Source organism: Oryctolagus cuniculus, chromosome 17 (assembly GCF_964237555.1).
Source record: "Oryctolagus cuniculus chromosome 17, mOryCun1.1, whole genome shotgun sequence".
Taxonomy (NCBI): domain Eukaryota; kingdom Metazoa; phylum Chordata; class Mammalia; order Lagomorpha; family Leporidae; genus Oryctolagus; species Oryctolagus cuniculus.
In genome coordinates this window covers 2718031-2740980 of record NC_091448.1, presented here as the reverse complement: position 1 = coordinate 2740980, position 22950 = coordinate 2718031, and the positions used below count along the sequence as shown (strand labels likewise).

The 22950-nt window shown below is 65.6% G+C and overlaps 1 protein-coding gene across 1 annotated transcript; it reads left to right on the top strand.

Moving 5' to 3' along the window:
• Positions 1–272: 272 nt before the first annotated feature.
• On the top strand, positions 273–21192 carry C1QTNF1 (C1q and TNF related 1). The gene is made up of 4 exons (XM_070060210.1): positions 273–668; positions 17367–17529; positions 18440–18576; positions 19420–21192. Exons 2-4 carry the CDS (start codon positions 17381–17383, stop codon positions 19968–19970), a joined length of 837 nt encoding a protein of 278 aa, XP_069916311.1. The 5' UTR covers positions 273–668; positions 17367–17380; the 3' UTR covers positions 19971–21192.
• The last annotated feature ends 1758 nt before the right edge of the window (positions 21193–22950 follow it).

Below are 22950 nucleotides of genomic sequence, written 5' to 3'. Positions count from 1 at the left end.
AGAGCCCAAGTGGATGGTGTGTCCCAAGTCTGCCGCTGCTGGACCGCTGATCCCCCTGGGGCTGGCTACAGCGGCTGCCAGAGCTCCTGGGAGCCCAGCCCCCTACATCCCAGGAACCTGGTGCCCAGCCCTCCCAGAGCCCCCCGCCCTGTGCGAGGCGTCCCTGCCCTAGGCTCCCAGCCACCTCCACATCTGGACAGGCCTCGGGACACACGGAAGTGGCCCTCGGCACCCCCCCCCCCCCCCGCCGCCTGGAGGAGGAGGAGAGGAGGAGAGGAGGAGGGCTGTGGCTGCGGCTGGGCGCACACAGAGTTAATCCTAGGAGGCTGCTGGTTGCAAGCTCCCTGGCTGCTCACATCTGGCCCGGGCTGCTCCTCGCGCCTTCCTCCCGCTCTCTCCGGCTACTCCTTTACTTTCGAGAAACCGCGTTTCCGCTTCTGGCCAAAGAGACCTCGGAGCGGCCGGGGAGAGAGAGGCGCAGGACGGGCTCGCACCGCCTGCCTCCCGCCCGGTCTCTGCGCCCTCTTCCAGGGGGATTTTTTTCCCTCTCTTTTGTGTCCCTGCTCCCTGCACAAGTCTGTGCTTCCCCTGCCCTGGCCAGGAGGAGGCTGGGCCCCGGGAGATGCTCTAGGGGGCAGCTCGGGGAGAGGCCGCGGAGCTGGACCGAGGTAGGTGACTGGCGGCTGGACGGAACCGGGAGGGACCCAGCGCCGTGTCCGCTCCTGCCTCCGTGGCTTCTGCCTGGCCGGCAGACACCTTCACGGAGCAGGCGGTGGGCGGAGTGGGAGGGGCCGGGTCGGCGGCCGTGGCAAAGGGGCAGAGAGACCGGAAGCTTCTGGGAGAGCCCTTGCGCCCGGTCTAGCTAAGGGCCCGTCCATAGTCGAGTTGCGTGGCCGCAGGCTCTGCAGGAGGCGGGCTCTCCCGCTGGCTGATGCTGTCAGGAGAAGCCGACTCCCCCTCCGATATTCTGTGGGATCTTTGCGTTGCTTCACTCCGCCCTGCAGCTTTTCTGAGGGTGTGGAGGGAAAATCGAACGGTGCCCACGCTCCCCTCCGCACCCGGTCGGGACATCCCAGGCCGCCCTGAGCCAGTTCTGTCCAGTGCTGTCTGTGGCCACCTTGGGCCCCTGCACCATGCAGGAAGCACTGGCTTTGGCCCCTGGATCTAACAGCCTTGGTGTTCCTGGAGAGAATCCAGCCTGGGCAGGAAAAAACAACATCCATCCCCAGGGACCCTCCCGGGAAGCGAAGCTGCCTGTGCCTCGCACAGGGGCCCCGGCCTGGGGCTGCAGTCACTGAGCCACCCTGGAGCCCCTGTGCTGTCCACACCTGCCCACTGCCCAGCTCTGCAGGCACCTGAGCAGGCATGGGTGCCGTCTGGCCTGTTAGCCCGGCTGGCCCCACCTGGGCTGCCCCCAGCCCTGCAGGGTGGGCACGCCCCCCAGGACCCTCCATGCTTGCCTGGAACCGGAGCGAGGAGGCTCTCTGGGATACGTCTCTGCCTCTTCCTCTTCACCTACTTCCTCGGGACAGGCCACAGGGCAGGCTGGGCTCTTTCCCCTGCTGGGCTTTGGAAATGGGACAATGCCTTGAGACTCCCTCCCTGGAGCCCCCAGGGAGCGCCTGCACCGTAGAGGCCGCCCAGCCTCTGCTTATAATAGCTCGGGAAAATGCACTCCACAGTGACCTCCCCTGCAGGCTGTGCGGCCCCTGGTGCACCGCCCAGGCAGACAGACGGACGCATGTACGCACGCACGCACGCACGGACTGCTGCGTGTGCTACAGGGAGCGGAGCTGCAGGGTCCCCAATCAGACAGAAAAGAAAAAGCCGGGGGGGGGGGCAGCACCACGGCTCACTAGGCTAATCCTCCGCCTGCGGCACCAGCACCCTGGGTTCTAGTCCCGGTCGGGGTGCCGGATTCTGTCCTGGTTGCCCCTCTTCCAGGCCAGCTCTCTGCTGTGGCCCGGGAGTGCAGTGGAGGATGGCCCAAGTGCTTGGGCCCTGCACCTGCATGGGAGACCAGGAGAAGTGCCTGGCTCCTGGCTTCGGACCAGTGCAGTGCGCCAACAGCAGCGCGCCAGCCGCAGCAGCCATTGGAGGGTGAACCAACGGCAAAAGGAAGACCTTTCTCTCTGTCTCTCTCTCTCACTGTCCACTCTGCCTGTCAAAAAAAAAAAAAAAAAAAAAATCCAGGAGGATGGGAGGCAGCAGGTTGAGAGCAAGCAGGGGCGGCCCCTCTCTCCCTCTCTGGTCCCTAGAACTGGGGACGGCTAAGAGGTGACCCAACGCCAAGATGACAGTGTCAGGAGCAGTAGTAACAGCCGGCACCGCGGCTCACTTGGCTAATCCTCCGCCTGCAGCGCTGGCACCCCGAGTTCTGTCCCGGTTGCCCCTCTTCCAGGCCAGCTCTCTGCTGTGGCCCGGGAGTACAGTGGAGGATGGCCCTGCACCCCATGGGAGACCAGGAGAAGCACCGGGCTCCCGGCTCGCACAGCGCCGGCCGTAGCGGCCATTTGGAGGGTGAACCAACGGAAGGAAGACCTTTTTCTCTGTCTCTCTCTCACTGTCTAACTCTGCCTGTCAAAAAAAAAAAAAAAAGCAAAAAGCAGTAGTAACGGCAGCCCTGGGTCTGGGTGTGTTTCCCACAAGGCAGGCCCTGAGCCAGTGTCCACTCTCAACTGCTCTAGCCAGGCCACGTCCACTGTGGAACACTCAGAGGGTTTAGAACTTGCCTGGGGCCCAGCGCCGGGAGATGGAGGACCCGGGCTCAGCAATTTGCCTGTGTGGCTGCGACCCAGGCTGGGGCTGTTGCGAGCTGAAGCCAGGACCCCAACTTCTCCCTCCCCCGGCCGCCGACTGAGGATGCCCTGGGTCGGACCCGCGCCCCTTGGATTGCTGTCTCCTCTCTCTTCCCCCTGCACGGGAGGCGCTGGCTGGGGCCGTGCAGCCAGAACACTGCCTCGAGGAAGCTGGTGCTGCCCCCGGGAGAGAGCGGGCAGCTCCCTCCTTGGTCCTGCACACCCCCCGCCCCCGCCGCCCTCTGAGGACAACCAGCTTCGAACATGCTGCTTTCTGCTGTTCTTCCTGGTGCCTGCCCCAGTGGTAATTAGCATGAGTCATAACCCAAATATTCTGGCCTTGAACTTCACCCATCAAAACAAAGATGAAAGAATGTCGCAGAGGCAGTCCTGCCGCAGGGCGCCCTTTGCTTCCCGTGTATGTCTCGTCCTCGGGCCGTGGTCCTCCCGTGGGTCCCTGCTCCTGGGGGCGGGGCGCGGGCGTGGTGGTGGCTGCAGCTCCAGGGACACGGTGGCGGTGGCCGTGTGCGGCCAGAAGGGCAGGAAGGAGACCGTTCCGCTGCGGTCCCCACTGCCCGAGGCCGACTGCCTGACCTCCCACAGCCGTCCTCCTGCCCCCGGCTCTGAGGACCCCAGGGACGACCAAGTGCTGGAGGGGCCAGCCTCGTGGTCTTGCTGGCTTAGCTGTGGCCTTGGCTAAGGGTAGTTACCGTTCCCTGCCGGGCCTCTGGACGGGCCCCTGCCATCCCCCAGACCCAGTATCGCAGTGTGGAGAAGAAAGAACCACGGGCCACAGCCCGCCTGTCTCACCAGCCTGGGTTCCCAGGGCCCTGCCAGGGTCTGGCCGGGTGCCCGTGGCCCGGCAGCGCCAGCCCTGAGCTTCGCCGAGGGCAACCCCCCCTCCTCTCCTCCTCCTGAGCCCGTAGCCACGCTGGGGAGGGCCGTGCGGCGCGAGCCGGGTCCTGGCGCAGGTCTCAGCTGAGTGGTGCTGGCACGTGGGCAACCCCACAGGCTGTCCCTTCTTGCTCATGTTTGGTTTCCGAAACTGGGCCTGGCGTCCGAATGTGACGGTCACAGGCAGGGGCACTGGAGGCCCCTGGGGGGCCCCGGTCTGCCCTCTTCCAGCTGCAGGCAGGCCCCTCCGTGGACGGCCCACATTGCCCACGATGCTGTCTGGCGTCTTCCTGGCTCCTGCAGGAATTTTCCTTGAAACGAGGAGAGGCCGGTGGCAGATGGCAGGCGGGGAGGCAGGAGTCCAGGCGAGCACGGGGCAAGAGCAGACAGCCGGGCGGGGAAGCCAGGTTCTTGGTGCCCAGCCCTGGGCCCAGTGTTTCTGCTGGCCGGGCCGTGGCTAAAGCCGCAGCTGCTGGAACGCCCCCAAGTCTTTACCCTGGGCTCTGCCCGCGCCCCAGGGGGACATCTGACTACCAGGCCCTGGGGCCTAGGAAGCTGCCAGCCCCGGCTGGTTTGAGGCTGGTGCAGGCCAGGCGGCGGGCTGGGGCCTGTGGCTCTGTCCCGCAGGTTTCCGGGGCTGGTCCCCAGAGCTGGGAAGCACTGGGCTCCATTCTCCTCGCGAACAGCCCACGGCACGTTCTGGTGAGAGGGGAGGGACCCGGGCGGGTATGTGTGCGTGTGGGGGGGGGGGGCGGGACTTAGAGCCTCGGCTGTCAGGGAAGCCCCCTCCCCTCTGAAGATCTGTGCGTGAGGGCAAAACCCGTGGCCTTGAGCACGGTGTAAGACCAACTGTGGGCGCCGGCTTGAGGGCTCCCGGGCGGGGGTGAGGCCATAGCTCCGTGCCCACCCCAGCCTGGCCCCAGACACGGGCAGGAAGTGGGGAGACAGGGCACGCAGGCGCTGTCAGCGCTGCCTCTTGGCTCCGTTCCTTCCTGCTGGTGTCCCAGGGCCCGGGTCGGCTCTGCCCAGCGTGGGGTTGGGGTGGGAGGACCCCGTGTCCCCACAGGGTGTGCCCTGCAGACGTCTCTCTGGGGGGCCATGCCGCCTGCGCCCCATGTGTGTCGAGCGTGGGGATCTGTCTGGGGTGACTCTGCCTGAGTCCCAAGGAATGAAATCCCGGCGGGGGGTGGGTGGGGGGTGTGCCGGCCTGCTGGCCGGGGAGCTCTGGGCGCACTCAGTAAGCCACGGACTCTCGCTTGCAGCAGGTGCTCGGCCTCCTCTGCCGAGGGGAAGGCGTCTGGGTCCATTCCTGCTCTCGCAGGCTCCTGAGACGGGTCCTTTGGAAGGAGAAAGGGTCACCTTTTCCCCACAGCCCTGGAGGGGGGGGGTCGGCGCGAACCCAGGCAGCACACTGCGGAAAGGGGAGGGGCAAGTGGGCTCCTGGGACAAAGGGGAGAGGGGGCCACACCCCTGTCTCCCTAAACCATTCCCACCCCCACCCGTGACCCTGACACCTGCCACTGGGCCTGCCTCCCAGCACCGCCACAGCTCTGGTCACACTCCAGCGCGAGTTTGGGGGCCCAGCAGGGGGTGCACGCCCCAGAGGCCGCAGCTGAGGGTGCCCCAAACCCAGCAGGGAGGAGCAGCTCCCGCCCCGTGGTTTGCTGGAGGCGCGTGCGCTCTCTGGCGCTGTTCCGGAGACCCCTGGGGGGCCGTGGACTGCGCTTTGCGGTCAGATCCTCCTGGGGTCACCCGGGCTCCAGCTTCTTCCCGCTGGGGGACCTGGAGCCCGTCTGTGCCTCTGTAAGGTCCAGGGCCTGGAGGATCTCGCTTGACAGGGCTGGCGCACGGGAGGGGCCTTAGCCGATGGCCGATGGCCGCAGGGCTGTCGGGAAGGCGTCTCTGGCGGAGCTTGGGGCCGTGCCTGGGGCCTGGCACTCGGGAATATGGGCTCGAGGACCCGGCTCCGTCACCTGCTGTTTCACAGCCGTGGCCACTGGCCTGTCCCCGGCAGCCTCCTACAGGGGCAAGGCCCACCACGGGGCTGTCACAGACGAACAAGTGTCCCTGACACCCGCAAACGTGTCCGTTCTGGCTGAAGCCGGGTTCTCGCCCAGGCTGGGCTGCTTGGCTGTGCCCTTGTCTTAGCCCGGCTTCTGTTGCCGGGCAGTCTATGGGCACCGAGCCGGCACCTGCTCGGTGCCTGGCCAGAGTTTCAGGCTGGTTTGTATGTGGCGTTGAGACTCGTACGTTGAAGTGGAGCCACAGCCAGCTTGGGCCGCTCACCCTCTTCTCGCAGAGCCACGGGCACCTTCATGGGGGTCCCAGCCTCAGGAACCCCCCGAACCCCGGAGTGGCCACAATGGCCAGAGCTGGGCCAGGCTGAAGCCGGGAGCCAGGAACTCCATCTGGGTCTCCGCGTGGGTGCAGGGCCCGTGTTCCTGGGCCGTCCTCTGCTACCCGCCCAGGTGCGTCAGCAGGGAGCTGGATGGGAAGTGGAGCAGCCGGGACTTGAACTGGGCTCTGATACGGGACACCGGTGTTGTCAGCGGCAGTTTTACCCGCTGTGCCAAACCTCATGCCGCCTCTCCACATCCTTAAAATCGTAACCGCCAGGGTTGTGCTGCCCAGGGGGCGGCCGCATCTTCTGTCCTTGGGTCCCCAGGACCCATCCCGTGCCCTGGCTGGTGGCACTCACCCAACAAGCACTGGTTGACAGACGAGGGGGAGGCCGATGTGTGCCTCGCACGGCTCCGCCCGCTTCCCTCCCGCTTCCTGCTTCTCCAAGCACTGCGTCAAGTTCCCGGGAAGAACCCAAATGCGCCTCTGGTCCCCAGGGTGGGGCTTATTTGTCATCTTTCTAAGTGGAAAACAATGTGCAATGGCTTGGAGATGCGACGTGGCAGCAGGGGCGGGAACCGGAGGAGCCCATGCAGGGAGTGCGGCGCGCCGTGGTTTTCTTTTTTTTTTTAATTTATTTGACAGAGTTACAGACAGTGAGAGGAAGAGACAGAGAGAAAGCTCTTCCTTCCATTGGTTCACTCCCCAAATGGCTGCCACGGCCAGAGCTACGCTGATCCAATGGCAGGAGCCAGGTGCTTCTCCTGGTCTCCCATGGGGTGCAGGGCCCAAGCACTCGGGCCATCTTCCACTGCACTCATTCCTTCCCCCTCCCTCCTCCCTTCGCCCTTCCCCCCTCCATCCCTGCCTCCCTCCCCCTCCCTCCCCTTTAGACAGAGGCCATCTTCCTGGTCTACCACAATCCCCCCTCCCCGTGGCTGCGTTTGCCCTGAGCAGCCCCTGGGGCTCTCCCCGCGGCTGTGGCATGGTGAGCTCTGTGCCCTGGTGCGCGGCAGGCGGTGGCTCTGTGTTTCAGGAGCAGGAGTTCTTGGTGCAGCTCGGGGAAGCCAGTGGGGAACGGGAGGCTCCACGGCCTCACCAGGACTCAGCGTCCGGCCACGGCGGGCTATCCTGGCACCCCGGCCTGCAGGAGGAGATCAGGCGGCCTGAGGCTGTGTCTGCCTTGGATGGCGACTCCGTGACCTGGGGGACGAGGGTGGCGTCCAGGCCTCAGCGGAGGTCCAGCCCCAGATGCTGGAGTTCCGCGGGGACAGACACTCAGCCCGGGGACTGGGCAAGGACACGGGCTCGGTGCGGTGCGGGCGCCGGGGCTGCACAGCCCTGGAGCGAGCGTGCCAGGCTGGCCCTGAACGACACGTGGTCGGGGGCGGTGGCAGGAGGGAGGGGCGGCCCCTGGAGGGCAGGCTTCCGGGGGGGAGGGCTGTGCAGCCAGAGGCCGGGAGAGCCACGCGGACAAAGTCCTGATCGTCGTGGACACCTTGAAGCCAAGGCTGACTCCTGATTTGCAGCTGCGTTTAAGAGTTTGTGTGCTTTTAAACTGATTTATCTATTGAGAGGCAGAGTTACAGAGAGAGGGAGAGAGATCGTCCATCCACTGGTTCACTCTCCGAATGGCCTCAATGGCCAGGGCTGGACTGATCTGAAGCCAGGAGCCAGGAGCTTTTTCCAGGTCTCCCATGTGGGTGCAGGGGCCCAAGCACTTGGGCCATCTTCTACTGCTTTCCCAGGCCACAGCAGAGAGCTGGATTGGAAGTAGAGCGAATGGGACTTGAACAGGCGCCCATGTGGAATGCCAGCACTGCAGGTAGCGGCTTGAACCTGCTGTGGCACAGCGCCGACCCCTGCCTGGGATCTTAGCCCTCTGTGCCTCCATGCTGGCCTCCTGGTTTGCAGTTCTAAAAGCTGTGGGGAAGACAGCTGGGAGGCGGGGAGACCCCAAAGAGCTGGGAGAGACCTTGAGACAGAGGCGGTAAGGAGAGGAGGCCTTGGGGGTTGGCGATGGCTCGGCTGCATGCACACAGGACAGCCGCATCCCGGTGGCCCCCAGACTTCCGGCCTGGGCTGGGCTTGAACGACGCTGCCTTCCCCTAAGCTCCAAGCCAAGGGCAGGCAGAGCAGCCAGCGTGGCGAGGAAGGGGCAGAGGGTGCCGGGTCGCCGGCAGGGCCCAGAGGAGGCGCTCAGCGAGCGTTGCAGGCTTGGCCAGCCCAGTGCCAGCCAGCATCGCGTCATCCGCGCTGTCCAGCGTCGCACAACACCGGGCTCCCGGGGCTGGGGACAGAAGGTTGTATGTTGTCTGATTTTCGCTCACTAACATGGCCCGGTGTGAGCAGTGGAGATGGGGAGCGCGCAGGCCCGGCCAGGGGCAGGGAGCAGGCGTCGCCCAGGGCGGGGGGGAGGGGCGCAGGTGGAAGCAGGAATTGGAGGGGAGTCGCTGAGCACGGAGGCCACAGCCCTGGCAGGGATCTGCCTTTGGGGAAGGTCAGGATGGCTGGACACCAGGAGGCAGGTGGCCTGGAGCCCAGGCCAGACGAAGGGGTGGTCAGCACCAGCAGGTGTTTTGTTTATTGTTTTTCTAAAGACTTATTTATTTATTTATTTAACTACTTGAAAGATAGATGGATGGATGGGTGGATGGATGGATGGATAGACAGAGAGGTAGATAGAGATCTTCCATCCACTGGGTCACTTCCCAACAGCCACAATGGCCACGGCTGGGCCAATTCACAACCAGGAGCCTGGCACTCCATCTGGGTCTCCCACATGGATGGCAAAGCACCAAGCACTTGGGCCGTCTTCCGCTGCGCTCCCAGGCGCGTTAGCAGAGAGCTGGATGGGAAGCAGAGCAGCCCGGACCCAAACCCGTGCTCACATGGGGATGCGGGCATCGCGGCTGGCGGCTCGCCCTGACCTCCCGCACAGCCGGCCCCTCCCCCCGCAGGTGCACCAACGCACTCACAAAGACGGAATGCAGAAGACAGCCTGCCGTCACCGTCACCGTCTCGTGAGGGCTGGGCCAGGCAGGAGGGGCCCTCGGGCGCCGCGCGGAACTGTTCTTGACCGAGGAGCCTCCAGGTCTGGGACCAAGCTCCGCCACAGGCCACGCCTCCTAGGAGCTGCCTGTGAGGAGCGAAGGGTGGTCAGGCCCAGACCGTGGACAGGGGCATCTTGCTGCCTGTGGAGGGGCCCCCGCCACGGAACCCCCCGGACTCTTTCCCCCCTCTGCCTCGGGAGGGGACTGCCGGTGCTGGGGAAGTGGGCGGTGGGCCAGGCCACCTGCAGAGCCGGCGCCTGGCTCGGGCCGTCAGCGCCTCTGCTCTCTCGCACGGTTCTCGAAGCGGCCGAGCCTGCCTCCCGAGGCTCTCCAGCTGCGAGGTGAGCTGAGGACAGCTGCTCCACTCAAGGCACTCTTTGTTTCCACTGGGACAGATCCCTCTGCAGGCCGGGCTGGCCAGGTGCCCCCCAGCCCAGGCCTGGTGGCCCGCGCGGCCAGAAACACAGGCCCAGGCTGCTCCCTGACCCGGAGGAGGCCGTCTTGGCCAAGGAGCCCAGGACAGAAGGGAGATGTTTCAGGAAGCAGAGGCTTCGGGGTCTCCCTTCTCTTCCCTGGGTGCCCCGTGCAGGGAAAAGGAAACCTTAGCCTGTGGAGCAAGGGAGCGGTGCCCAGAGAACCTGCCCCGTCTCCGGGGCCCGGCTCCGCACGGAACCAAGCAACCTGCAGATCCTATAACACAACCCCTCCTTCCAGACGCCAGCGTCTTGGAGAGGGAGCGCAGGAGATTTGGAGAGGGGCCGGGCTCCAGGGTACCCGCACCCTTGGGGGACACCCAGCTCCGCCCTGACTGGCCGGAGCCTCCCCCAGGAGACCCCGCCCCCACTGCTGCCTCCCCTGCTGGGTCAGTGCAGCTGGGCCTGCCCAGGTGTAGGAGGGGAACTTGGAGACCACCTGGGCTCCTGGGAGAGGAAGAGGAGCAACCTGTGGCCCCTGGAAGTCTCTCTGACCCCCTCCTGTCCGTCAGTGGAGTGCAGGACCTGCGTGATTTGTGTGGGCAGCGGGCTCTGGGGGAAAGGACAGGGCTGGGCCAGCGGCACCTGTCAGGAAACCCTGACCTGGCCCTGTGCTCGCTCTGGTCACCCCAGCCGCTGAGTCCCTCCTCCAGCAGCCGGGGAGCTCCGGGCTCCCCACGGGGAGAGGATCCAACCAGGTGCCACAGGAGAGGCTGAGCTGACTCAGGGCTTCTGCCGAGGTTGAGAGGGTCCCGGGAGGCAGAGGTGGCCGGCTGGTGCAGGAGGGCTGGGCAGCGGCGAGGCACGGCCGACGCCAAGGTGAAGCGAGGACTGCTCAGATGCTGAGCGGGACGGTGCCCTGGCTTCCACCGGGGGCTCCTGCACAAGTCTAGAGTAATGTCCAGGCCTTAGAAGTGCCAGACAATGTCCGTCTTGGGTTGCTGGAGGTCAGGCAGCCAGCCAGGGCCCCTGGGCAGCACCTGATGGGCAGGTGGCAGCTCCAGGAGCCATGGCAGACGGCTGGGATAGCGCAGATGTGGCTGATGCAGGCCAGGAGGCAGTCTAAATGACTCCCAGATTTCTGGCTGTTTGCTGCGGGTTCCGCCTTCCTCCCCCTCTGCCTTTGGGTTAATCTGGAACAGGGCTGCCCCACAGCCCCGGTGGCTGGGCTGAGGTGTTCCGTGCTGTGCTTGACGATGCGGCAGCCTCCAGAGGTGGCCAGCGCCACCCAGGACCCGAGCGTTAAATTCGATTTCATTTTACTCAACTTCTGTTGCGACAGCCACGCGTGGCTTGGAGACGCCACACCGGACAGTGTGGGGGCCAGCACGTGGCCCGCCGTTTGCCTGTCTGTCCTGAGTGATCACTGGGGACGCGTCCGCCTGCTCTCCTTCCCCGGGCTGCGATATTCCCGAGGTCAGGGAATGCAACTGATTTCAGTTGAGTCACTTCCTCCCCAGCTCTTCCCCAACGCCACGTGGGTCACGGATCGCGGGCAGCGAGCGAAATCTTGCCAGTGTTGCCTGTGGGCCGGGGAGCAGCTGGGGCTTGCCCTCCCGGGCTCCCTCGAAGGCAGAGAGGATGGGCCTCTCACCTCACCCGGAAAACTGTTTACAAACTACTTTTGTCCAATGGCGCTGCACTGGGCGGGGCACCCAGACAGAACTCCAGGTGTCAGTTGGCAACACCTGGGGACAGACAATAATGGGAATCATTTATTTTATATTACTTTATTTTACAGATTTGCTGATTTGAAAGGCAGAGTAAGAGAGAGACAGACAGAGAGAGAGCAAGATGTTCCACCCGCTGGTTCCCCCAGATGGCTGGGCCAGGCTGAAGCCAGGAGCCAGGAGCTCCGTCCGGGGCTCCCACGTGGGTGCGGGGCCCGAGCACCTGGGCCCTCTGCTCTGCCTTCCCCTGTGCGTGGGCAGGGGCTGGGTCAGAAGCTGGCGGGGGCTCAAGCTGGCGCTCTCATGTGGGATCCAGCACCGCAGGCCGCGGCTCAACCTGCGGCTTTTCCTTTTTAATTAGCGAAAGCCGAGCTGCTTTCTCGATCTAGACCTCGCCCTGAGACGCAAACACTCCCAGAGCACTGGGCCTTTCTGTGCAACCTTCTCTGCTTTGTGTGTGTGTTAACATTTACCGTATTTGTTTGGAAGGCAGAATGACAGAGAGAGAGAGAGAGAGAGAGAGAGAGAGAAGGAGAAACAGAGAGAGAGAAGGAGAAACAGCGAGAGAGAGAGGGAGAGAGAGAGAGAAGGAGAAACAGAGAGAGAGAGAGAAGGAGAAACAGAGAGAGAGAGAGAGAGAGAGAGGGAGGGAGAGAGAGAGAGAGGGAGAGAGAGGGAGGGAGGGAGAGGGAGAGAGAGAGATCTTTCATCCACTGCTTCACTCCTCAAATGACCGCAGGCTGGGGCTGGGCCAGGCTGAAGGCCAGAGCCTGGAGCTCCATCCAGGGCTCCCAGGCGGATGCGGGGGCCCAGGCGCTTGGGCCATCGTCTGCGGCCTGCCCAGGGGTCCAACGGCCCCTTCTCTGCCTCCGCAGACTCTTCCACGGGAGAGGTGAAGGCCAAGGGGGAGGGGGAGGGGGCCTTGCAGGTCTGGAGCTTGAGTCATGCGGGCGCTGCGGTCAGTGCCTTGACCACCGGCCACGGTGGGAGCCTGGGCCGTGTGAGTCCAGACTCACGAGGGCCGCCCAGCCGTGGTCCTGCCATCGGGCAACCTCCCGGGGCCCAGAACACTCCTTTCCCTGGGGGAGGGGCCTCGTTTTACTCAGTGACCTGGAGCCAAGCTGGTGGGCTGGGCGAGCTCTGTTGTGCCAGCGGGAAGCGACGTCACGACGCCGACTTTGCCGTGGGTTTGGCAGAAGGGGTCTCAGGGCCTCTCTAGAGGAGGAGTTCAACCCGGTTTCCTTTGGTTCCAAAGAGGAGGGTCTTGGGGACGGCCCCCCTCCGTCAGCCCTGGAGCCTGGGACCCCGCGGGGCTGTCACACACGCACACGCGCGCACACACAACACACATGTGCACTCACACACATGCTCACACGCTCACACACATGCACACGCACACACATGCACATACAAGGCACATGCGCGCACACACAAACACACATGCACACACGCGCACACATGCTCACACACATGCACCCGCACACACAACACACATGCACACTCACACACACGCTCACACTCACACACACACGCACACACGCTCACACACACATGCACACGCACACACACACACACACCCTTCCCATCCCTACCCCTGCTGCATCCTGGCTCGCATCTCTTCTCACCCGGGTGTAGACAATCCTCCTGCAGTCAGAGACAGGCGGCCCAGCCAGCACGCAGAAGCCAGCTTTTCTGGGATCAGGGCGCTGGCTCTCGCTGGGGGCAACTCCCCCTACCGGGCGCAGCCGTGCGGCCACATCTGGAGACACCTTGGCCATCACAGCTGTGGCCTCTGGTGGGCGGAGTCAGGGCGCCCCTGGACCACCCGCAGGGTCCAGCCCCCCCTGCCGAGGAGGGGAAAGCGGGGCCGGGGGTGGGTAGGCCGATCCAGGTCACTTCTGACTCCTTCTGTTGTTACTTCCGACTTTTCCAAAGTCAACATGAGGGGGCTTCGGACAGTTCACGGAAAGACGGAATTAGAAGGCAGTTTATTTCGGTGCCCCAAATGTCAAGTTCCACGCACAATTCTCGGCTCCTATGCATGAACTCCCATGACTTTCGGGAGGCCCCATGCATTTGCTGTCCTGGGCTCGGGAAACACTGCTTAAAGAAAAGACTCTTCCCTTTAGCGGATGGAGCGTGACTTCAAAGGAAGAGCACGGAGCATTATCAAGGAGCCAGGGCAGCGAGAAGTAAACACGCAGAGGACTGGACCTGACAGGAGGAGGACCTGACAGACAGGAGGACCGGACCTGACAGACAGGAGGACTGGACCTGACAGACAGGAGGACTGGACCTGACAGGAGGAGGACCGGACCTGACAGACAGGAGGACCAGACCTGACAGACAGGAGGACCGGACCTGACAGGAGGAGGACCTGACAGACAGGAGGACCGGACCTGACAGGAGGACTGGACCTGACAGGAGGACCTGACAGACAGGAGGACCTGACAGACAGGAGGACCGGACCTGACAGGAGGACTGGACCTGACAGGAGGACCTGACAGACAGGAGGACCTGACAGACAGGAGGACTGGACCTGACAGATTTGTGCAGCAGCAGCGAAGCCTGGCTGGCCGGGGCAGAGGCAGGGCGCGCCGTCTGCTGGTGGAGGCGGACAGACCTGACAAATGGACCTGGCCCGGGGAGGGGAGCTGCTCTTCCTGGGGAGGGGTCTCCAGACGCTTCCGGAGAGCAGGAGCTGCCTGGACTGGGTCTCTCCCACGGGCCAGGCAGGGTCCGAGGCTGGCCCACCCGTTTCTGGGCAGCCGCCTCAACTAGAAGGTGGACAGTCCTGGGCTAGCTCCTTTCTCTGGGTCTCCCTCCTCCCGTTAGTTGACTCATAAATAATGACCGTGTCGTTCCTCCTTAAGGAATGTGCTGTGGGTTGCACGAGGGCTGGGGAGGGATGAACGTGACAACGAGGGGTCCTCAAACCCCACACTGACGTGCAGGGACACGGGACAAACTGACACGGGGTAAACTGTGTCCACTACACGGACACGGCCAGGGCCGGAGCCAGTGCTGGGCCTGCTGGCCTGGTTATCGGAAGTGGGAGGAGAGAGGGCAGTCCCGGCCAGGGGGGATGTGGGGGGCGGGGCCAGGAGCTGGGGGCTGCATAGAATCTGGCAGCACCTGGGGGCTTTCTGCACGTTTTAACTTGATTTATTTGAGAGGCCTGGGGTGGGGGTGTCCCCCATCTACCCGTTTACTCCACAAATCCTGCAGTAGCCAGGGCCGGGAACTCAATCCAGATCTCCCGGGGAGGTGGCGCGAGCCCCGGTACCTGGCCCGTCACTGCTGCCCCCTGGGGTTGGCATGCAGGCGGCAGTGGGGAGCGGCTGCTGGGCGCGGAACCCAGACACGGCCATGGGCTAACTGCTGCCCCGCCTGGGGCCTTTCTGAAGAGCCCCCCAGGCCCCGCTGTGTACCTGCGTTTTAACAGCGGTGCTCAGGTGTGCAGACCCAGGTCTGGGAAGCAGGAGGCTGGACCACGGCATGAGGTGTGCAGTGGGCCCAGCTGGGAGGGTGCGGCCTGTGCCCTGTGGAGCCTGGGAGACGAGGGCGGGGATGGATGGATAAGGATGATGGATTGGTGACAGACGCATAGATCGGTGGGCGGGTGGATGACGGATGGATGATGGTGATGGACAGATAATAGCTGGATCAATGATGGACGGGTGGATGACGGATGGATGGGTGATGGGTGGATAATGACTGATGTACAGGTGGATGGATTAATGATGGACGGATGATGGACAAATGGATGGAGATTGATGGTGGGTGATGGACGGACGGACGAGTGGGTGATGGGAAGTGGGTGGGTGATGGACAGACGGACGGACGGGTGGGTGGGTGATGGATTGGTGGGTGATGGACGGATGGACGGGCGGGTGGGTGGGTGATGGGAAGTTGGTGGGTGATGGACGGACGGGTGGGTGGGTGATGGGAAGTGGGTGGGTGATGGACAGACGGACGGACGGGTGGGTGATGGATTGGTGGGTGATGGACGGACGGACGGGTGGGTGGGTGGGTGATGGACGGACGGGCGGACGGGTGGGTGATGGGAAGTGGGTGGGTGATGGACAGACGGACGGACGGGTGGGTGGGTGATGGATTGGTGGGTGATGAACGGATGGACGGGCGGGTGGGTGGGTGATGGGAAGTTGGTGGGTGATGGACGGACGGGTGGGTGGGTGATGGGAAGTGGGTGGGTGATGGACAGACGGACGGACGGGTGGGTGATGGATTGGTGGGTGATGGACGGACGGACGGGTGGGTGGGTGATGGGAAGTGGGTGGGTGGATGGATGATCACCTGACCTATACGTTAACGTATACACACAAGCACTCTCGGGCAAGGACGGGGAGGTCTCCCCGGGTGTCCGTCCTCGCAGCCCCACCTCCTTGGGGCCCTGGCACTCGGGAGCCACGCGGGTGGCAGGGAAGCTGGAGGCGGGGCCTCACCAAGTGCGGGCAGTGGGAGGAGACACGGCCGGGGTGGACAGGGGCGTCGGCGACTCGTCGTCCTGACGCTCCACGGGGCCTGGGCTCTTCCGCAGCAAGGACCCTCCCCGGGCCGAACACGCGGCCTGCGGTGGGGCACTAGTCATGGCCGTCCCGGGTTTTAATCCTTACACACGACGGAAGCAGGGACAGGGGCCCGAGGGGCTCGCCCAGACCACGCCCGACTCCTGGGAGCGGGCGGCTCTTCCCGCGGGGTCTCCGCAGGGCTGGCTCAGGGGTCCGCACAGGTCCTCTGAGGCGTCAGGTTTGACTTCTCGGGGCACAAAGTCTGCTTAGACTCGGCCACAGTCACCGTCACCCTCAAAAACGGCCGAGGAGGGTGACTTCCGGGCAAGGTGGGCGACTTCCGGGCAGGGACGGGCGACTTGCGGTGCAGCATGTGCCACTTCCGGGCAAGGAGGGTGACTTCCGGTACAGAACGCACCACTTCCGGTGCAGCACGTGCCACTTCCGGGCACGGAGGGCGATTTCCGGTACAGAACGTGTGACTTCCGGCGCAGCACGTGCCACTTCCGGGCAGGGATGGGCGACTTGCGGTGCAGCACGTGCCACTTCCGGCGCAGCACGTGTGACTTCCGGGCACGGAGGGCGACTTCCGGCAGAGCCCTGCGACTTCCGGCGCCGGCAGGTGGGCCGTGCCTCTCCGGGGAGAGTGAGGCGCGGCTGCAGACAGTGAGCGCGCGGGGTGCTTTGCGTGTCGGAGCCCACAGACTGCACCCTACAGAGGTCACTGGGGACCCCACCCCGCAAGACGCCCCTCTCCAAGACTTGCGGCCTTTCTAGAAGCTCCAGTGGCGCCCCCTGGTGGCCGGAAAGCAGCTTGCAGGCGCCGGCCGGCCCGAGACCCGGGCAAGGGGCTCCCTGCGAGGAGCTGAGTGACAGCTGTCACTCGGGGCTCAGCGGGGAACCCTCCTGAGGGGGCGGCCGAGAGTCTTCTGTGGGCCCAGGGGCTGCTGGACTGTCCGTCCCGGGGGGCTGGGTGGGCAGACAGGCCGTGGGGTCCGGGTCTGGGGGCAGAGGGTGTGTGCACAGGTGTGAGTGTGCTGCCTGGAGAGTGCGTGCCCGTGTGCATGTGAGCGTGCACGCCTGTGCATGAGAGTGCACGTGCGCATGTGTGCGCGCCCGTGTGCATGTTATCATGCATGGTGCATGTGTGCCCTGTGTATGTGTGATGTATGGAGAGTGTGTCCGTGTGCATGCCTGTGCATGAGAGTGCACGTGTGCATGTGTGTGTGCCCGTGTGCATGTTATCATGCATGGTGCATGTGTGCCCTGTGTATGTGTGATGTATGGAGAGTGTGCACGTGTGTGCCTGTGAGCATGCACGTGTGTGTGTGGCGTGCACACATGATGCGTGTGTGTGCGTGTGTGATGCACAGGGCGCCTTGTGCATGTGTGAGCGTAGGTGTGATGCACTGAGTGTGCCCCGTGCACGCGGCAGGGTGAGTGCCTGTGTGTGGGTGAGTGTAAGTGGGCACACGTGAGCGCATGTGTGTGCGCGGTGCGCCGGGGGCGGGGCTGTCTTGGGAGCGGGGCGCAGCCTCCCCGCAGGGTGCGGTGAGCGCCTCTGCGCGCAGAGCCCGACCGGCGCCGTCCCTGTGTCCGTCCCCAGGGCGCGGCGGGAAGATGGGCCCCCGAGGACCGGGCCTCGTGCTGAGCGCCTGCCTGCTGCTGGCCGCCGCGTGCCCGGCCCTGGGCCGCGGGGCGCCAGGCGCGCAGGAGACGGAGGGGACGGAGGGGACCCGGGAGCCGCCGCCGCGGGACGCGGACGACAGGTGAGGGCCGCGAGGCGGGGTCCCGGGGGCTGGCGACCCCCGGAGGGTCGTGGGGCTAGGGAGGGGGCGGGGCGGGACTTCGCCGGTGTGGCCACGCCCCCCGCGGCTTGCGGGCTCCACGCGGGTACTCATCCACCTGTCACTCATCCAGCGAGCCTGGCGGGGTTGCAGCAACTGGCCGAGTCCTTGCTGGAGGGCACGGGGCGCGCAGCGACCTGGGACCTGGGACCCCTGCTTGCCGGCCCCTTCGCCTCCCAGTCCTCCCCCCCCTCCTCCCCTCCCGCTCCCATTCCTCACCCCTCCTCCTCCTCCTTTGGTGTGGGGCCTGGTGGTCCTCTCCAGGGCGAGAGGCTGGGCTTTGGGGTCCAGGACCCGGGAGAGACGAGGATGAGGGGCGCTGACCTAGGAGGCAGGGGTCCGTCCTCGGATTGTCCGGGGACTAAAGGTGGGCGCAGTTCCGCAGGGAGCCGGGCTGGCGGGAGGGGCCTGGCTGTAGCCCCGCGGCCGGCCGCAGGCTGGACAGGAGCTGCGGGCAGAGCGCTCGGCGCAGTGCCTCAAGGTGCCACCAGGGGGCAGCGCGGAGCTGTCGCCAGCACCGCTAGGGAGCCGGCCCTTGGCCGTCTCAGGCCACTGTGCACTGAGCTGCTGGGGACGGCGCTGAGCCCCCCGCGGACAGCCGGGTCGCTTTCTGGTGGCCCCAGGTGCGCGCGGGGACCCAGCGTTGTGCTACGGCTGCGGGTTCCTCCCTGCGGGACTGCCCTGGGTGGCCCCAATGTTAGGCTAAAGCTGTGTTCAGGAGTGGGGACCCCAGAATCTGCCCTGCGCCGTGTTCTCAGAGCCTGGGGTGCGGGCGACAGAGGGCAGGAGCCCCGGCCCGTGTGTCACTGACCCAGCGTCGCTGTTCCCGCAGGGATGAAGAACAAGAAAAATACAGGGCTGGCCGGGGCCAGGACCCCCCCAACCCCCAGTGCTTTCGCTGCTGCGACCCCGCAGCCCCCATGTTCCAGGCGATCCCAGCGCCCCAGATCAACATCACCATCCTGAAAGGTGAGGGCTGTCTCTGGGCTGCACGGGCGGGTGGGGGACGCGGGGCCTGGGTGGGCTGGGCCATAGCAGAGGGGGGGCTGCCCGGGGTGGGCGTGGGACGTGGGGCCTGGGTGGGCTGGGTCATGGCAGAAGGGGGGCTGCCCAGGGTGAGCGGGGGATGTGGGGCCTGGGTGGGCTGGGCCATGGCAGAGGGGCTTCCCGGGGTGGGCGGGGGGTGCTGGGGCCCTGGGGTGGGCTGGGCCATGGCAGAGGGGCTTCCCGGGGTGGGCGGGGGACGCTGGGGCCCTGGGGTGGGCTGGGCCATGGCAGAGGGGCTTTCTAGGGTGGGCGGGGGGTGCTGGGGCCCTGGGTGGGCTGGGCCATGGCAGAGGGGGGCTGCCCGCGGTGGGTGGGGGACGCTGGGGCCCTGGGTGGGCTGGGCCATGGCAGAGGGGGTGCCTGGGGGGAGGGGACTCTGTTCACCTTCAGAAGTTCCACCTGCACCCCACAGTCCTGGCACGGCAGAGGCCAGCCCAGTGCCTCGCTCACTGGGAGCAGCTATAACCCAGGCCGGGGCCCGGCGGGACAGCTGCGTCCGTTGGTGCTGAGACGAGCCGGGGCTGGGCCGGAGCTGTTGCCTGTGGACAGGAGGTGGGGCTGGGTGGGTGTAGCTTCTGCGTGGAACTAGAACCACCCTGAGGTTGAGTCTGTTTGCCAGACGAACTTCAGAATCAGAGCCTGAGGAGCCTCGGACGGGGTGGGCGGACGTGGGGCCAGGGGCCAGGGCCGCCTCGCGGCGGGGGGACCAGGGCCGGGAGAGGGCACGGAGCCGGCGCTCACGTCCTGCTTTCCTGCCCCGTCCAGGTGAGAAGGGAGACCGGGGCGACCGGGGCCTCCAGGGGAAATACGGGAAGACGGGCTCGGCGGGCGCCAGGGGCCACGTCGGGCCCAAAGGGCAGAAGGGGTCCGTGGGGGCCCCCGGGGACCGGTGCAAGAACCACTACGCGGCCTTCTCGGTGGGCCGCCGGAAGCCGCTGCACAGCAGTGAGTACTACCAGACGGTGGTGTTCGACACGGAGTTCGTGAACCTCTACGGCCACTTCAACATGTTCACCGGCAAGTTCTACTGCTACGTGCCCGGCGTCTACTTCTTCAGCCTCAACGTGCACACCTGGAACCAGAAGGAGACCTACCTGCACGTGATGCGGAACGCGGAGGCGGCGGCGATCCTGTACGCGCAGGCCAGCGACCGGAGCATCATGCAGAGCCAGAGCCTGATGCTGCAGCTGGGCGAGCAGGACGAGGTGTGGGTGCGGCTCTTCAAGGGCGAGCGCGAGAACGCCATCTTCAGCGACGAGTTCGACACCTACATCACCTTCAGCGGCTACCTGGTCAAGCACGCGGCCGAGCCCTAGCGCCCGCCGCAGGGTCCCCGGCCCGGCTCCCCCGGCTCTGCTTCCCGGCTTTGGCATTCAGCAGGCGCCTTCCAAGGGGGAGGGGCGCCCGTGGCCTCGTGGCCTCGTGGTCCCACACCGGCTGCACACCGCCGGCAGGAGCAGGGCGTCCCTGGGGGTGGCACCCGCCCCGTCCCTCCCGCAGATGCCAAAGGTCTCGGAAGATGCCCGTGAACCTCGGAGGACAAAGCCGGGCACCGCTCAGGGAGAGCCTCGGGCTGGAGGCTGCTGGGCCTCTGCTCCCAGGAGAGCCCCGGGCCGCGGGGCCTGGGGTGCAGGAAGCCATGTCGGCTTTGTCCTTCCAGGCTACGCCAAGCTTCCCCGGGGTCCCCGCAGCCTCGTCCCAGGCGCCGCTGGTCGGTCTGAGCCTCTGCAGGGAGGGGCTTGGTGCTGGGGCAGCACCTGTCGCCCGGGGGGAGGGGAGGCCACGGCGCCTGTCGTGGGCCTGGGCTGACAGCGCCGGCTCTCTCCAGCCCACCTGCTCCTGACCTCAGGGAACCCCATCCCGCAGGCAAGGCGGTGAGGAGTGAGCTGCTCCCGGGCGGGCCTCTGCCACACGGACACATGGCGCTGCTCCCCCTGCGGCGGGTGCTGGGGTTGGATTCTGTTCCCGTCAGCCCACACACGCCATCCCCGAGCCCTCATCCCACGCGGCCCGGCCGGCTTGGCTTTCCGTCTCAGTACCGCCGGGGTTGGGGCTGGTGGGAAGAAGCCGTGCGGGAGGGGCTTGCCCTGGACCCCAGCGCAGGGAGAGCTGGAAGGAACCGCAAAGGGTGCCCCTGGGCCTGTTTCTGGGGCTCCTGTGGGGTCGGCCCGAGACCGTGTGGCCGAGGACGCGGCCCCCCACGCCGGGCTCAGGGCTCGCTCTGCCGAGGCGGGAGCTCCGCCTGTCCTGGGTCTCCTGGGCGGGCGGCTGTGAGCTCGGTGCTTGGCTCTCGCTGCTTCAGGGCCGAGTTCGCTGATGCCCAGGCCTGGGCCCGCTCAGAGGCCACGTGGGCCTTCTCCCCGTGGCCTGCTGGCCCTTGGTCTTGACCCTGCCTCCTCCCTGTGGGGTCCGGTCACCCCTCGGAAGGGCTTCTGCTTGTCCCCCGTCACAGGCGCGTTGCGGGGGCAGAGTGCTGCCTGCCCCCGTGTTCCCCGGCACTTTCCAGAAACCAATAAACCCGGGATTGTGTTTTCTGCACACTACGCTGGCCAGCCTGCTTCTTGGATCCGGTCCTCCTCCACTCCCCCACCCCTGTTGCCCACCTCCTGCTCTTTGCAGGCCTGGGGGCCCCGTGCTCGGCTCTGGGGACTTGGGGATGGCCGGCGGACGCTAAGCCTGGACTGGGCTTCTCCAGGCAGCAGGGCAGCGCTGAACGCCGGGGCAGCCAGGTTGTTCACAGGCACAGCCTGACGGGGGGCCCTGGGGGACGCCCCGTGGATTTGCTTGGACAAGTCTGGGGACTCGGGTGGGGTGGGCAGGAGGCAGGGACTTCCTGTCCCTAGCAGGACGATGCTCCCAGCCTGGGCAACTGTGTGAGTGTCCCGGGGCTTCTGTGACAAACGCCACCAGCGGGGGCTGGGGGCTGGCGGCTGGCGATGATAAACACCCCACACGCTGGCTCTGAAGCTGACGCCAACAGCAGTGGGGCTGGGGGCATCGTCCCCAGCTCTGCCCTGTTCTGGGGCCCCAGGCACCCCTAAGCTTGTGGCTGTGTCACCCTGATTTAGGGCCCCGTTCCCATAGCCGGGCTGACCCCCCTTGTCAAGACCCTGGCACCGCCCCAGCTGTGAAGGGCATTCCCACTGAGGTCCCTGTCGCAGGCCCACAGGACTTGGGCGTGGTTCTGTGGGGACACCACGTACAGCCCACTGTGATGCGCGTGGCCACGGACATGCCCGCCACAGCCCCTCACGCCTGGGCGGTGAAGGACACCGCGTACAGCCCGGTGAGCAGCCGGCTTCCCCTGCGTCCGGCCCTGGTGTGAGCCCATGTGCTCAGCCTTGGGCTGCGGCCAGCCTGGGGCCCGAGGCCACTGCATGGCTGCTGTCAGCTGGACGAAGGGCAGGCCCCCCTCGCCCCACAGAGCCGAGGCTATTCCCAGCCTAGATGAGTGCTTTTCTCTTTCTTTTTTTTTTTTTTTTAAGATTTTATTTATTTGAGAGGTAGAGTTACTGAGAGGAGAGGGAGAGACAGGTTTTCTGCATTGGTTCACTCGATCTGAAGCCAGGAGCCAGGTGCTTCGTCCAGGTCTCCCACACAGGTGCAGGGCCCAAGCACTTGGGCCGTCTTCTACTGCTTTCCCAGACCACAGCAGAGAGCTGCATGGAAGTGGAGCAGTTGGGACTAGAACCAGTGCCCATATGGGATGCCGGCGCCACAGGCGGAGGATTAACCTGCGCCAGGGCACCGGCCCCCTGAGTGCTTTCCCCAAAGGTGTCGGGGAGGATGGGTCGGCCCCACCCGGGTACCACTCACCACCCTGCCTCCAGGGACCGCATACCGTGGCCCACCCACCACGGAGAGGGGGCGGCACCTGCTGCAGAGCCCACCAGGACCCTGCTGGACGCCCCTCCCTCCGTGAGCTCTCCGCACTCCACCCACTCTGTCCAAATACTGACGATACTCCTGCTTTGGGGCAGCCGTGTGCTGTGCCCTGGGCACAATGACAACAAACAAGACATGGCGCCTGCCGTCCACAGGGGCACGGGCGCCGGCCTTCTCGGGCTCCACGCATGCCCCCCCGGGGCTTACTCCAACAGGACCCCCTCCCCATTTCCCGTCTCCGGCTGCTGAGAAATCGGCGAACTGTCTCGGAAGAGAGCCAGGAGACTCGGCCGCAGTACAGACGTTGGTGCTTTGGCAAAAGGCCTCAGAAACAACGGAAGACGCCGCCAGGGGAGGGCGTAGCTTCTGCGAGGACCCTCGGGGGGCCTGGGCGCCGGGGTCGGGGAGGAG

Bases quoted from the DNA above. Each gene is read 5' to 3' on its own strand.
- C1QTNF1 (XM_070060210.1), top strand. From the start codon at position 17,381: ATGGGCCCCCGAGGACCGGGCCTCGTGCTGAGCGCCTGCCTGCTGCTG. The intron at 17,530-18,439 runs GTGAGGGCCGCG...CTGTTCCCGCAG, and splicing joins CCGCGGGACGCGGACGACAG to GGATGAAGAACAAGAAAAAT. The intron at 18,577-19,419 runs GTGAGGGCTGTC...TGCCCCGTCCAG, and splicing joins CAACATCACCATCCTGAAAG to GTGAGAAGGGAGACCGGGGC.